Below are 14,835 nucleotides of genomic sequence, written 5' to 3'. Positions count from 1 at the left end.
GAACTTAAATTTGTTCAGCCTGTCTGATTATAGTATTTTCTTCTACTTTAAGTATATAACAATAGATTTATTTGTTAAAAGCATATTGTAAGGTACACAAATTATCTAACATCACCAACTTAGTGTCGTCATAGTCAGAAAAGTGTCTATGGAGAAGAAAAAATATCTTGCATAACAGATTTTTACGCCCTGCGTTTTTGGTCATATCTGCTTTAGTGATTAAAATTTAAGATGGTTGCATTTTTATTTATTATTATTATTATTTATTATTATTTATTATTTGTTTCTCTAATACTGTAGAGTTGCTATGAATCAGGGGAAGAAAGCTGAGTTAGATTTTGGCTTACACATCACTAACATAATTATTAACTAAGGCACCACTGCTGGAACTGTTTCCATGCAGATAAAACCTAGGTTTCACTTCCATGCAGTTGGTTTTACAGGAGTAGCATATTAAACAAGCAAGAAGGCAAAACAACGAATTGTTTTATCTGTTAGCAGAATAAACTTACTAAGGAAGTCAAAGACAATAAACATGGATCTCAGGATTACCATTTTTAATGACTTGTTCAAGGATAACTTCTCTTGAATGTTAGTTGTAGACATCTTAACTGCTTGTATTTCCTTATTTTTTAAAAAATTAATGGTGGTGTCTTGCTATTGTACTAAAGTAGTTTTTAGTTAATTTTCTTGTTTTAAAGAAAACAATGATCGCTTCCCAGTCACAGTTGGACTTTTAAGTTCATTCCTCATTTTGGTGAACGAGTTGGGGGAGGAGTGAATTCAGATTGCTGCTGCTGCTATTTGTTGACAATTTCCTGTATTGGTTAACAGGACAGTAGCACATCTTATTTTGATTATTTTCTTCATTTACAATTTCTCTAATCCTTTTTCTAGGAGCAATCATGGTGTATTGTGTCGTTAGACTATGTTAAAAAAAAATCTTGGATGCCTATTAAGCATGCCCAAATTATTTTTCTTCAATCATGTAACTTTATTATCCAACAAGCTATTCTCAAACGTGGCCAGTGATACTCCATAATTAATCATATTTATAGGCTAAGTTTAAAAGCTCCATCCCTATTTGAATGAAGTGTGCGTAGGAGAGAAAGCCCATGCCACTCACTTTCTTCACCTTTAAGCCTTACATATTACAACTAGCTGAACAGATTTTCATCAAACTTAAAAAATACATCATTTTTTGCTTGATACCAGAAAGCTTTATCCCCAAAAGAGGCTTTTTTTAAAAAAAAAGGGAAAGCAAGATTATAATTAAGGTTACAAAATAGTTTGTCTAGTATTTGCTCTCAAAAAATATTTACTTATGAGATGATAGGGCATGTTAATGTCCTACTTGCCACAGTTCTGACCACTTAGAAGATTCAGATTGCAAAGATGCTACACATGTCTAATTCTCATTTATCCAACTGAATGTCTTCCTCCCCTCCCCTCCCCCCTCAAAAATATCAAATCAGAGAAGGAAGCACTTAAAATAATTAAGGTGGGCCTTTACTTGAGAAAAATGCTTTGTTTGCATGTCCTCGGAATGGCCTATGTCATTTTATCTTGCTCTGCTTTTTTGCATCATGGAGTAAAAAGAAAAATGAGAGAGGGATGTGTGAAAAAAAATGTAGAACTTTCAAAACTGAATTTATATAAGGAATCTTTTATTTTTAATTATTTGGGCGCACGATTCAAGAGGAGGAAGAGGAACAAGATGGATTTTCATAGTTGTGCCTGTGAGATTAGTTAAATTTAGGGGAGGGGAAAGTGAAGAAAACAAAGTACATTTTAAAAAAATTCTTGTAGAAAGGGAGCTTGTTGAAAGAAGTGATGTAACAACGTTGATATTCTAGGCCAAATGTTTTTTTGTGAATGTAGTGTGAAACAGTTAAGCATTAACTTGTATAGTTCAGTGTAATTTGTACTGTAATAAAATGTATGATTTGTTCTGTAGGCACAGAGTACAATAAATGGTTTAGGTAGGAGACACATAAATAGGATACATGTTGTTGTTAGGCCCATTTTTATTTACTCTTTCAGATGAATAAAGAGGAATGAAGGAAGGCTGTAGGTGGCTTATTTTTTCCCTCTTAAAAATAAACAAACAAAATAATCCCACTCTCCTGCTCCCTCTCTTCCCTTCCCCCTCCCCCCTGCCACAACCTAGGGATTGAAAAGTCAAGCTTGTAAACAAAAGAATGAAACTGCTTAATAGTGTGTGAGTATCGCAGTCCAAATCAAGGGTGTAATTCAGAGCACAGACTTGTGTTAATTGCAGATTTTAATTATCTTTGTGTGGTACAAAAGCAGACTTATCTGTGAATAGACTAGCTTTTAACAAAAAGGTGACTGAGGGTTTCTCTCCGTAGATGAAGACATACAACTTAAGGAAACTGTTTTGCTATTTCTTAAAGGTCCTTGCTAACTATGCTTTTATTCTCATAGTTGCTTTTAGATAACTGAAAATAAAGGTGTTCTCTATTAAGCTACTTTTTTTAAAAAAAAACAACACAGGTATTCTTTGCCCATCTTCCATATTACTTGTAGTGGAAGCTTAAAAATTAGTGTTGGTCTTCATTTTGCATTAACTTTATTTATGCCAGCATAGCCCTAGGAAACATTTTTGTTAGTTGAATTGTCATATCGCTGCTGGCCTTGCTGTAATGAATCAGGAAGCATTTTTGTCTGATTTCTCCAGAAATGGACTCTTGTTAAGAAAATGAAATTCTCCTATTATCTGCAGAATAATGATACAAGCTTCACTGCATATTTCCATCAATAGGTTGTTGGAAAATCTTCTAGTGATCCTCCAATGGTGAGGAGTCCTTCAGTCTCCATTCATATTTGCACCGAGTGTAACCTATTGAGATTGTCAACAAGATTTCCAATTATGATGGAGACTTTTGGGATACAAACCTTTAGTCCATTTCAGAGTAGACAGAATAAAAATGGCCACTAATTTATTTTATGTAGACCATGTATGATAGTTAATTACACTTAGTTACTAGCCTGGACTAGATTCAAAGCAGTGAGCAAGAGGTGTTTAATTTCTAGTCAATGCAGTGTTGAATTAAAAGAAAAATCCAGGAGAAATTTTTCACTGCGTTTTAACAGCTTTTTAAAGATGGTCCAGTTCTTCCCAGAACAGGTTGGCAGTATCTCACTGATCTCAAAAATCTCTACCAAAAGCATTTCATCTTTGGCAAGGCCATTTTTAATGTTTCCTTTGTTTTGTGGTCTAATCAAACTTTTCTTTGTATGTTTGTTTGTTTTATTACATTTTACTTCATATGTTTGTGTTATATTTGATATTATATCTGTAATATTTAAATAACGCATATAAAAAGAGGAACTTTTTTAGAGGAAACTTTCAAGCACAAGATTTAACCCACAGAAAACTATTTAATTCATAGGGGGATGACAACCAGGAGCTTCCTAGTTTTCCAGCGGTTTAGGATGACAGTACTGAAGCACTGCACTTAGTAAGAATAGTTCCTAGCTTCTGCAAGATAGGATAGGGCAGGGCAGGATGTGTGGTGGAATGGGTTCCCATTTACCCTGCCCGAAACCAGGCCCACACTAAAGAATTTTGGGGCCCTGTGCCCTATGGAAATTGTGGGATCTCCACCTTATTTAAAGTGCCGCTGCCACATGTATAACCCACCTCACACAGACCCCCAAATGCCCCTTCTATCCCATATATACCCCATACACATCCCAGGAGCCTTGACATGTATTTTGCTCACTACAACCCCCAACAATTTATCTCCACCAGCAGCCCCCAACATCGCAGCTCCCAAGCTCACTGACCCCCAACATTGCCAACTCTCCCTCAGCCCCTCACTCTGCAGCTCCCCAACACTTCCCATTCAGCACATAGACTATCAACGACTTGCCCCAGCTCCTCACTCCCATGACCTTCCTGGCCACTCACTGGTGCCCTGCAGCTCTGCACTCTGCTCTTTTCCTAGGATAGCGTGGTTCCTCCAAAACCCGGCTCCACAGCTCTGCTCACTTCCAGTGCCTGCTGTGCACTTACATGGCCCCACGCTTCTCAGCTGCCCCTCTGTCAGGACAAATTTGAGTGGTGGTGTAACCTGGCGGACAGGTTCTCAGTGCTGACCTGGTTTGTTTTGTTTTTTTGGGGGCCTTCTGCAAGTGTATTGAGTGCACACTAGTGAATCTGGCTTACCTGGAACCAATTTCAACCTTTTAGGGCAGTGGTTCCCAAACTTGTTCCGCTGTTTGTGCAGGGAAAGTGGTGGGCCAGGCCGGTTTGTTTACCTGCCGCTTCTGCAGATTCAGCCGATTACGGCTCCCAGTGGTCGCAGTTCGCTGCTCCAGGCCAATGGGAGCTGCTGGAAGCGACACGGGCCAAGGGACCTACTGGCCGCCGCTTCCAGCAGCTCCCATTGGCCTGGAGCAGCGAACCGCGACCACAGGGAGCTGTGATCGGCTGAACCTGCAGATGCGGCAGGTAAACAAACTAGCCCGGCCCTCCAGGGGCTTTCCCTGCAGAAGCAGCGGAATGAGTTTGGGAACCATTGTTTTAGGGGAACCAGCAGTGGAGGGTTTGGGTTGCGGCTGGAGTTCAAAGCTGAGATTAAGTGGCTCAGAAGGTGGCAGGCAAAAGGAGCGTTGGAGGTAAACTAGGGACTGTGGAAGGTGAGCAAGAATCATTTGGTCTGTTCTAAATGGATAGCCTGTGATATCCACTTGAGGAAATAAGTGGCTTATACTTTGGGGAAGGAGCAGAAGGTAATTGGGGTGGAACAAAAGTTATTGGAAGAAAGAGACTCTCTTAAAAAAAAGATACTTATCCGCAGTTTACTGTAGTCTGAAGGTTAAAACATCCATTTTGTCCTCTCTCATTTTTATGCAACGATTGTTTAAAGGCAAACTGGTACATAAGAGTTTTTTCTCTTAAGGCTTGTGTAACATAGTGCTGAAGCGGCGCAACTGCACTGCTGTAGCACTGTAGTGAAGATGCTATTTCACTAATGGGAGAGCTTCTCCCATTGACATAGATAATCCACCTCCATGCAAGGCAGTAGCAGTGCTGATGGGTGAAGCACTTCCCACCCGTCGACATAGCACTGTCTACTGGGGGTTAGGTCAGTATAATTATAATGCTTGGGGGTGTGGATTTTTTTACACCCTGGGCGACATAGTTATACTGATGTAAGTTTGGCCTGAGTTAGCTCGTTTTCTCGTTTTTGATCATGTAGATCTAAATTTTTGACATCCCGTTTGTTATCCTGACAACACACTGATGTCAGGATTATTTAATGCAATGAAAGAGCGTTTTTGCCACATGATGGTTGGTGGTGGTAATTATACAAAAATGGGCAAATCCAAGGTTGTTTTTTTCAAGTAGCTCTAACTTGACCCTTTTTTCATAGCCCCTCACACAAAAAATTAAGTATTATACTTAGGATTGTTTCTGGGATTGTTTATAACTCTCATACAAACTACATAAGAATATTGCAATTAAAAAACCAAATAACTCTAACCATCCAAAAATATGGAGATGACCATTTAAGGTACTATACATAAATATTATACTTCCTTTACAATTTGCATATTTGGTTAACAACAATATTGATATACAGAAAACACAGTTTAATGGTTTAATTACATATGTCCAGTTGGGTTGCTAGTCTGTGAGAGTGGGGGAGTGCTGGACTGACAGTATTTTCAGACCTATCATCCTTAAATTTTAAAAAAAGGGCCGTGTCCACTTATACGGGACCAGAGCAAATGAGAATCTGATTTTATCATGGAATGTGCCTGGAATCACACCTGGTTCCATGAGGTGAGTCTCCCCTTTTCCAGCCCTTGTGATGTTTTCTCTGGTCTGCCCTCCTTGTGAGGGAAATGAGGGGAGATCAACGAGGGCTAGATGAAGAGAACCAGAACAGCAAAGATTGGTCAAAACAACTGATTGAAATCCCCAATTCCGTATATTAATCCCAGCATCAAAAAAACTCCACTGTAAACAAAATGGTAGTTTTCCTTTGTTTAAAAAACAAAACAAAACAAAAAAAAACCTTAAGTGAGGATTAATTTTGTTGCCCTTCTCTATCAAGAGCTTTTATAGTATCTGGCACCATAGCACTGAGCACATTTTATAAAGGATGGTTCCATTCATCCGATCTGTAAAGTTATTGATAGCTGGCAACACTGTATATAGTGTGGCAGAGCTGTGAAAACCCTAACTTCATATATCCATGCTTCTGTGTGATAAAACATGGACCATTATATTACATTAAACTATTTTTGCCTTGAAGTTTCTTGGATTTTTAAAACGTAAAACTGACAGATTAATGGTCTAATAACTTTTTTCTTTAATACAGTTGTTTGAAAAATCAGCCAATCAAATTAAAGTTGCTATGTATATATCTGTAAAACTGTACCTGTGTTTATACAGGAGTACAAACACACACAGCATAGCTGGGAGCCTACATGTCACAACTTTGATACATAGTTAAGGAAAGTGTAATATATAACTATCTTGGTATTCTTTTCAAATGCTTCTATTTCTCAAGCAAATTTCTTCAAACAGGAGGAAAACACTTGTTCCTATTAAGGTGTACCCAAACTGTTCCCATTAGGCAGAACATTTCCAAACTGCTTGTTTTTCTTTGGAAATTTGGGCTTCGATCCAGATCCAAATTTTGTTGCTTAGGCTTCTCTTTAATTCTTTGTGAGGACTGAGCACATACCAAGAATGAAATGTAGATGTAGATATATTTTGAACTACTTGAATGCGAAAGAAAGTATCTGGTCAAAAATGTGCTTAGAAGTCTGACTTGTCCAAATTGGAGGGTAGGCAAATGGTATTTTTTTTATATTTATATTTTCAGAATTTTGTAGAATAATCCCCATCAGTTTGGCCTGAAAATGATCATAGTATGATAAAATTGAACCCCAAAACATCTTGAAAAACTAAGAGCCTAAACATGAGGATTGATGGTGGAAATGACATTTCAACCATAACTAAAGGAATATGGCAATAAGTTAACTGCAGGATTGGGCAGTAGCAAAAATATGTTGGTGAGGGAGAGAGCTTATATTCAAACAAGTGTCTGATATGATTACAAAGTTGTAGTAACAGTTACTGGTTTAAGTAAATTACTTGGTATAATTTGTTCTCCCTTTTTAAGTTTTTTCCTAGTGAGTCTCCCTATTTCTAAACCTTTTTGTAAATCTACTTATTTTCCTGTTTCATTTTCAATTTCACTAACTTTTTTGGGCCATCTATATACAGATATAGCTGTGTAGACATATATAGGCAAATTCTGCCCTCAGAAGCATCTTTTTAGCTCTTATTGAACCTGGAGAGCCAAATGCTCACGTTTGAGGGCAGAAGTAGCCCTATAAATATTTTAAATGAGTTACTTTTCTGATTTGTCTTTTTGCACAGATCTATGCATGTTCTTTTTTTACAAGATGTGCCGCCATAGTGTTTGTTCTTCACATTAAGGCTGATATTCTGATCATACAAAAATAAATGGTATTCAATGAAATAATATACATACAGTCCAGTACTTGTTTGATATCTTTTAACCTGAGCAATGCTTTAACTTTAACTTACCCACTTTATATAGATACTTCAAATTTAGTATTGCTGTTGCTTTATCTGCTTCTGACTAGTTTTCTTTGTTTTTCCGCTCTTGTCTCTCATTTTCATCTGAGCCGCTGTTCCAATTGTTCCATGATTGACACACTAGAGAGATTGACAGTTACCCCCTAGTGCCTGCTGTCTGGGGGTCCCACAAGCAATAATGGATTTTGCACTAGAATTTAGCATCAAATATTGGTTTTCAGTGCTAAATCAGAAATGTGGGATGACTGTATCCTCTTTAAAATCATAGCTTTAAACAAAAGCATCTTTGGGATATTTGTAAGCCAAAAATCTATGTATTCAATGTAATCTGAATTTCTCCAAAATTCATAGCAGAGGAAGATTAAGAGTGTTATTTTTGATTATTATTCTGGTTAAAGGTATAAATAACCACATAAAAACAAGGAAAACTTCTTGTGTGTAAGTGTGGATTCCAAATTTCAGTTTTAACTGAAGAGATGAAAACAGTATAGATCCTATTTTCTACACCAAATCACTGAAAAATTAGGAAGTCCCTTTACTCTTTTAAAGGAGTTGCTGTCTTGTTCAAGATGCCTGCTGTAAATGATAGCCAGCCTGTATCACATGCATACACACATGTACAGGCCCTTATCTTATGAAGATTGAAACATGTGCTTAAATTGTGCAGACCACATTCTCTGGTACACTGTGTCCACCTAATGAAAAAGGGAAATACCCAGTGGAGTATATCCGCTGCACAGGGGAAATATCTTTTCTGGCATAAAACTGGCAGGGGTGACAGTCATCTTGTTCCTGATTTCCCCCTCACTCTGCAGCAGCTCTCACACGTATCAGGGCTGGATAGCCCCAAAACGTAAGTGTCTAAACTGCAATGCAGATGAGAATCCAGCCCTCTGAGTAGCCCCATTTCCTATAATGGGGATTCCTCAAAGTGAATAAAAGACAAGCATAAGGGGTTTTTAAAAAAATATTTTGGGTGGGTTGTTTTTTTAATCATGACCCAAGATTGTAAACTCTTTGGCGCACGGACCATCTTTCCAGTATGTGTGTGTACAGTATGTAAGTTTGATTGATGGGTTGGGGCCTCTTGGTGCTAACACAATGCATATAATAATAATTTATTGCATGTAGCATCTGTGTGGTGGATAACATTTTTTTTGTATAGCTGCTTACAGTGGGAATGTAGGGTGCAAACAGAAAATGACTGCTTAACACAGTTTTTAATAGTTATTTTATTAAAATTGTTTTTATTGCTAATAAAACAATTGTTTTCTGATCAAGTCTATGCCGTCACAATGCAAATAAACTTTAAAAAATATTTTAAAAATATTTCCTGGTACAGAAATAGCCAAAATCAAATAGTGAGAATGTTTACAAAAAGAAACTGAAAAACTGATTTCTAATGTATAAAGGAAGAAGTAATTAGTTCATTTTGGTATTAATAGGTTAATAAAGGTATAATTGTTACTTAAGGCAATAACCCAAATAAAATTAAGTTTACTTACTGTAATTAATTTTGATGTGATAGAAGGAATGTTGTGCACGTCTAAGGTTAATAAACGCAGTTGCAACAACTTCCATTTCAACACTTATGTATTTTAGTCCTTGTTACTGGTTGAGTGCATAAATAGGAGTGCAACTTTAATTCCATTAACTGGCCATCATTTTAGGAAAACTCTCCCTTGCTTATCTCAACCCAGAAATCTTAAAAGCTAAAATAGACAGCCTTTCTCATCATGAATTAATTTAAATCTATTAGAAGATTATTATTTCTGAGGATATTTCTGCCCATAGCTGTCTTGTCACAAATCTTATTCTTAAAAGTGCTATGACTTTCTAATGAAATCTGATAAACTGGTTTCTATCAGTAGGTCTAGTGAAAACCATAAAAAATGTTTAATGTTTGATATTTATGCTTAACTGTTGATGCCTTTTTCATAATTTTTAAAGTATTATTAAAAAGGATTTTTTGGTAAGGTCTTGTATATTGGATCTCACCTTTGCTGATGTAATAAATGATTTTATAGCAAGATGTCCACTGCTCTGCAGTAGAAAAAGAAACGGCAGCTTTAATTAAAAAATTATTTTCAGATATCTGCGTAGTGATGAACTTCTTGCTACTTGAACTTCCAGATTGTTGGGGTGAGCAAAATGGGTGCATGGCCCCGTAAAGAGCTAATTAGGGATGCATTGACTTCTCAAGTATAGGACCATTAAAATACCCTTCTGAAGGTGTTTTTTCTTCTTTGTTTCTTTTTAAATTGTGTATAGTAAACTTTAACCTCAGCATTATCAAATATGGAATTAACACAGAAATTCTATGTTCAAGGCAAGTCATTCCTGTCACTTGAAAATTGCTGTCTCAAGTGGAATGAGTGAATATATTTCATTTGCTTTTTTTTTAAGAATTTAAAGTGAAATGATTTAAAACAGTGCCGTTGCAACAAACTTGTTTATATAAAGGATGCTAATGTCATTGCAACATTTTCTTAAAGGATGCCAGACAATTATACGTAGAATATAAAGAAACAAAAATGAAGGCGAGAGAAGATGCCCTGGCTAGAGCTGAACTTGAAACACTTCAGAGTGAGTTTTTAATACTGTCTTAATACACAATCAATGTAATTTATTATAAGATACCTACTGTAGAAGATGAATGGGAAAATATGCTTTCATTGTTCTGAAATTTATTTTGCAAGTTATTTTTGCTGTCTGTCTAGTGAGTGTCTTCTGTGATATGACTTCTGAATTTCACTTAACCTGTGCTCTCATTTAAATTGGATACAGTTATGTCCATGTATGAACATAACTATGTGATTAGTCAGAATCAAATATTTGTGTGCTGAATTACATTAATTTGGCAAATAGTTTTGCTGTTGTATCAAAAATACTTCTGAGTTTGATAATTTTGTTATAGGTTTATTAAAAATATTGTATCTAATAAAATGTAAATTGAAAGAAATGTTGTTTAACAGTATAGGCAAAGAAACTCAAAAGTAAAGACTTTGTTTATGTTAAGGTATGTTTTCAGAAGTGGCCTCAGGTTGTGAGCCTGTGTATTATTGTGTCTGCATATAATTGCAGGTATAGTTTATAGTGTTTATGTGGTTGATTTCTGTGTACTATAAAATGCACCCACAGTTACTTGCACCTATGAAAATGTAGATGCAAACTTTGGGTGCAGAGTTGTGACACTGTTGAAATTGGAACCTTAGGGTACTAGATCCCTCTGCTCTTTAAATACAAAGTGAAAGCAATAAATAACTAGCATGCATATTTTAATATGGAGACTGGATCATATTCCCTTTTCTAATTCCTTTTTTGATCCTAACCAAACTTTTAAAACTTGTTTTCAGAAGAAGCTAAAATGTGTATGTGTTTGAATTGAGTATAACGCTTCTCTATACAGTTTTGTATTTTGGCATGTGTACTAAAAGCTAGCAACCATTGTGGGGCATAGAGTACACATAGGGAAAACCCTTAGAAATTTGTACTACAGTCTCATTTGCCCATGGTCTGAGTTTTCTAAAATCAGCAGAGATGATTCAGCATAATTTGTTACCATCTCCCCAAAGCCTGGAGTGCAAAGATCATTCTGCTGTTCAGTAGATATAGGGTGCCAGTCACAAAATGGACCAGCTTTGTACTTCATGTAGCAAATTGTAGTATGAAAATGTGAACACTGCAATCAGTGTTTATCAGTAATTTTATGATATTAGAATGTATTATCATTTTGTTTCATTTGAATGATGACCTAGAGCATATCAATTAACTACTTTTACTGTTTTGTTTAAAAGGACTAGTTTATGGTGCTAGAAGGGCAAATTCAAGTAAGAAAACATTAAAATTATAGTGGTTAGCGATCCTGTGTTTATATTATTTTAAAAATGGCAAATAAACTTTTTTCAGCATTTTTCTCCTGAGTTCTGAGTGCAGAGAGAGGCAAGGGTATTAGTTATGAAACTGTGATTAGTAGAGTTTGTGGTGGAATTTTGACACAACCTTAATTGGGCCAATGATACTGAACAGAGCTGTTACTGGCTAACCATGTGTTGTCCATCTTATATTTTAAAAATAAATGAATGTGTTGAAGGTTTACAACATTCAAGAGTATAGACACACAACATTACAGAGCATAGACATATCCAGTGTGTTAAAGTCAGAATGTTACGTAATACGAATTCTCCAATGGTTACATGCAAAACAAAAAATCTTTTAAAGTTCACTGTATACTTCAGCATTAGTACATAAAGGTAGTAAAATCCCCAAATGTGTATTTCAATTGTCCCTTTCCTTCTTAATTTTAAAGACCGTCAGTGGACTACTGAGTTCATAATAACATTTCCATCAACCTAATTGAGTAAATGCATCTCATGCAGATTAGCAATAGCTGTTTTATGCTGCCTGTTTTTCATGATCTAATTGCTAATTTACCCTCATGTCTATCTGCTTTACTGCTGAAATTGTGTAATATTCTCTGGGGGCTCAAACTAGAACCAGTGCAAGGGGGAATTCCATATAACTTGCAAATAGGAGAGAATGCAGCATGGAGGTCTCATTAACATGCGGCATTGCTAGAGAAGATACAAAGTGTGAAAAGGTAATTTCTTGATAAGTAAATATTATCCTACCAGGGAAATCTCTGTGCAGAATTTTAGCTTATTCTATTGACACCTGTGCATGGTTCCTGTTAGCACTTCTCACTATATTTTAAACCTTTTTTCACCTCACTTCATGTTTAAGTGTCAGATATAATTATTAAATCCTCCATGAAGTAGATGTTTGTAAAAATGTGGTTTAAAGAAAGTTTTTCTATTATTTATATAATTATATGTAACTGTTTTTTACTTACAGAGCTGTAAATATTTTAACATTTGAATTTTCTGATTTCTCCATTTAAATTCATGTGGTTTTCCTAGCAACCTAACTTGTTACAAGGATACCAGAAGAAAGATAGACCACAATTCCAAAGTGCAGCTTTATTTGTAGACTTAAAGGTGATTTTTCATTGAACCAATAGTATACATGTAGATCATCCTCATGGTAAGGGATGTCCCTGTGACCATGGATAGTTCCTTGGTCTAAATCCTGATATTAAAGAGGTGATTTATAACTCCAGTTCAGTGGTCACCAAACTGAGTAGCCTTAGGCTTCCCAGGACTAACCAGCTGTCAGTTTTCTCAGTTGGGAACTCAATTTACTTAGAGTTTGAGTAACTACCAAGTCACACTCTGGCGGTATATGGTAGTTGGTTTCTCTCCTGTTTTGGGGAGTTTACACCACAGGGTTTCTGAAATTCAGAATTGTAAGGGTCTGCTTTTGAGATGTTTTGTGGGTCTGTTTTTCAGAGAGGCTGAGCATATAATCCCATTTGAAGGCCAACTGAGTCTGAAGATGCTCAGCACCTCTGAAAATAAGGCCTGAGATCTAGATCTACCTAAACTTCCAAATGTTAAAACAAAGATATTTGTAAATAAGAAGAATCTAAGGGGTGGGAGGAACTAGACATGAGCTCAAAAACATATACTTTGTTCAGCACATTTGAGGAAAGGGGGAAAGCAAAAGTGACTTTTGAGATCTTTCTGCCTCATCCATTCCTGAGGTCATCTGGTCCTGTCTTGACATGTCCTCTACACGAGGCAAGGGTATTGGATGATGTAGTGCTGACTTTACACCGCCGGGGGAAACGCCAGCTATCCATTTAGGGCAACTTTCCAGCTGCTGCTCGAAGTGAGTCCAAGGATCTAGCCCAATGTGTATTTACTTGTTTCTTTGTAGAAGAATAAAACATTGTGCTGTGCAGTTTTGGTTATGACAAACATTTGTCTTCCTTCTCCCTAATAAAAAAAAAAAATTGAATCCCCTTTTGAACTGAAAAGCTCAACTCAACATTAACCATGGAGCGGCTAAGAACACCTCTAAATCATGATCATTTCTATTTATTTTTGTAGAGGAGAAGAAACCTAAAGTCAAGAAACCAAAGTCTGAATTCCCTATATACACTGCTTCAGAATCCAATGCATATATACCATCATATGATCATGGAGCTTCTATTGAAGAGATTGAGGAACAGATGGATGATTGGTTGGAGAATAAGAACAGAACATACAAAAAAAAGGCAAGTTAAAATTTCCCTTTACATTTGTCAAGTACATTTGAAAGTTCTTCTTTGAGTGATTGCACATGTGCATTCCACTCCCGGTGTGCATGCACCCTGCACGCAGTCAGCAGAAATGTTCCCCTCAATGGTACCTGACAGGGCTGCTTGAGCACACTCTTCTTACCATGCAGCACTGGTACCAGTATAAAGGGCCAGCCAACCCTGAGTCCCCCTCAGTTCCTTCTTGCTGCCTGTGATGGTCCCTGGAACTGCTACTCTTGCTTCTGCAAATACTATGTGACTGTGTTCTCTTGTATTTTATTGTAAATAATGTAGTGTTATTAAGTTCACTCAAAGGGTGCCATACCAGTTCCGAGAATGCCAGACTCTGCTTTTTCTTTGTTTGCAAACACCTTTCCCATTTCCTCAGTGCTTGGTCCCATATCACCACAGGCCGTTGAGTGTTGAGTAGTAAGAAGAGGGATACACCCGCCAGTTTATTTCTACCCCTTTCACGAAGACCTTGTGGTCCAACAGGTTCAGTCTCTCCCCTCACGTGGGAACCATAGAGGAGGTTCCACAGAATGTAAGAGGAAGGGTTTCTGCTCCCATTATTTCCTAATCCCAAAAGCAAAGGGGAGTCTCAGACCTAAGTTAGACCTGTGTCAGCTCCACAACTATCTCAAAAAAATTTCACATGGTCACTCGCGCGTCTGTTTTTCCCTTTTTGGAACCTGGAGACAGTTACACCACCCTCGATTTCAGACACGTCTACTTCCATGTGTTGCTCTATCAAGGGCATGAACCCTTTTATGCCAGCACATTCAACCCACCATTTTCAGAATGGTGTATCTAGCAAAACAGAATATCTAGCAAAACAGTATCTTGTATGGTATCCTATAAAACTGTTGTCACACGGATCATTAATATCATCATGGGTTTATGTACAGGTTATGTATAAAGAATTTTGTATGTGTGCTAGAAATGTAAAGTATGTTTTGGAGCTAGTGGACACATAAGTCTGCCCTAGACAAAGGAATGTTGTTTTACCCATTGCCTGTCTCTCCAATGCAGATTGAGCGAGGGGAGGCAACAGATCGTGGAAGCACATTTACATGTAAGG

The 14,835-nt window shown here is 36.9% G+C and overlaps 1 protein-coding gene across 3 annotated transcripts in view; it reads left to right on the top strand.

Moving 5' to 3' along the window:
* The window catches only part of DNAJC1 (DnaJ heat shock protein family (Hsp40) member C1), a 198,313-nt gene that overhangs the window by 99,008 nt on the left and 84,470 nt on the right, over positions 1-14,835 (top strand). For 2 of the 3 annotated variants that reach the window (XM_084618548.1, XM_084618550.1), the window contains 3 exons: positions 10,108-10,198; positions 13,564-13,730; positions 14,787-14,834. In XM_084618548.1, coding sequence (XP_084474674.1) covers positions 10,108-10,198; positions 13,564-13,730; positions 14,787-14,834 — 306 coding nt within the window. The remainder of the gene's footprint in view (positions 1-10,107; positions 10,199-13,563; positions 13,731-14,786; position 14,835) is intronic. The other variant, XM_084618549.1, reaches the window with a different exon arrangement.

Source organism: Lepidochelys olivacea (assembly GCF_965140295.1).
Source record: "Lepidochelys olivacea isolate rLepOli2 genome assembly, chromosome: 2".
Taxonomy (NCBI): Eukaryota; Metazoa; Chordata; order Testudines; family Cheloniidae; genus Lepidochelys; species Lepidochelys olivacea.
This window is presented reverse-complemented; position numbering and strand designations above follow the sequence as displayed.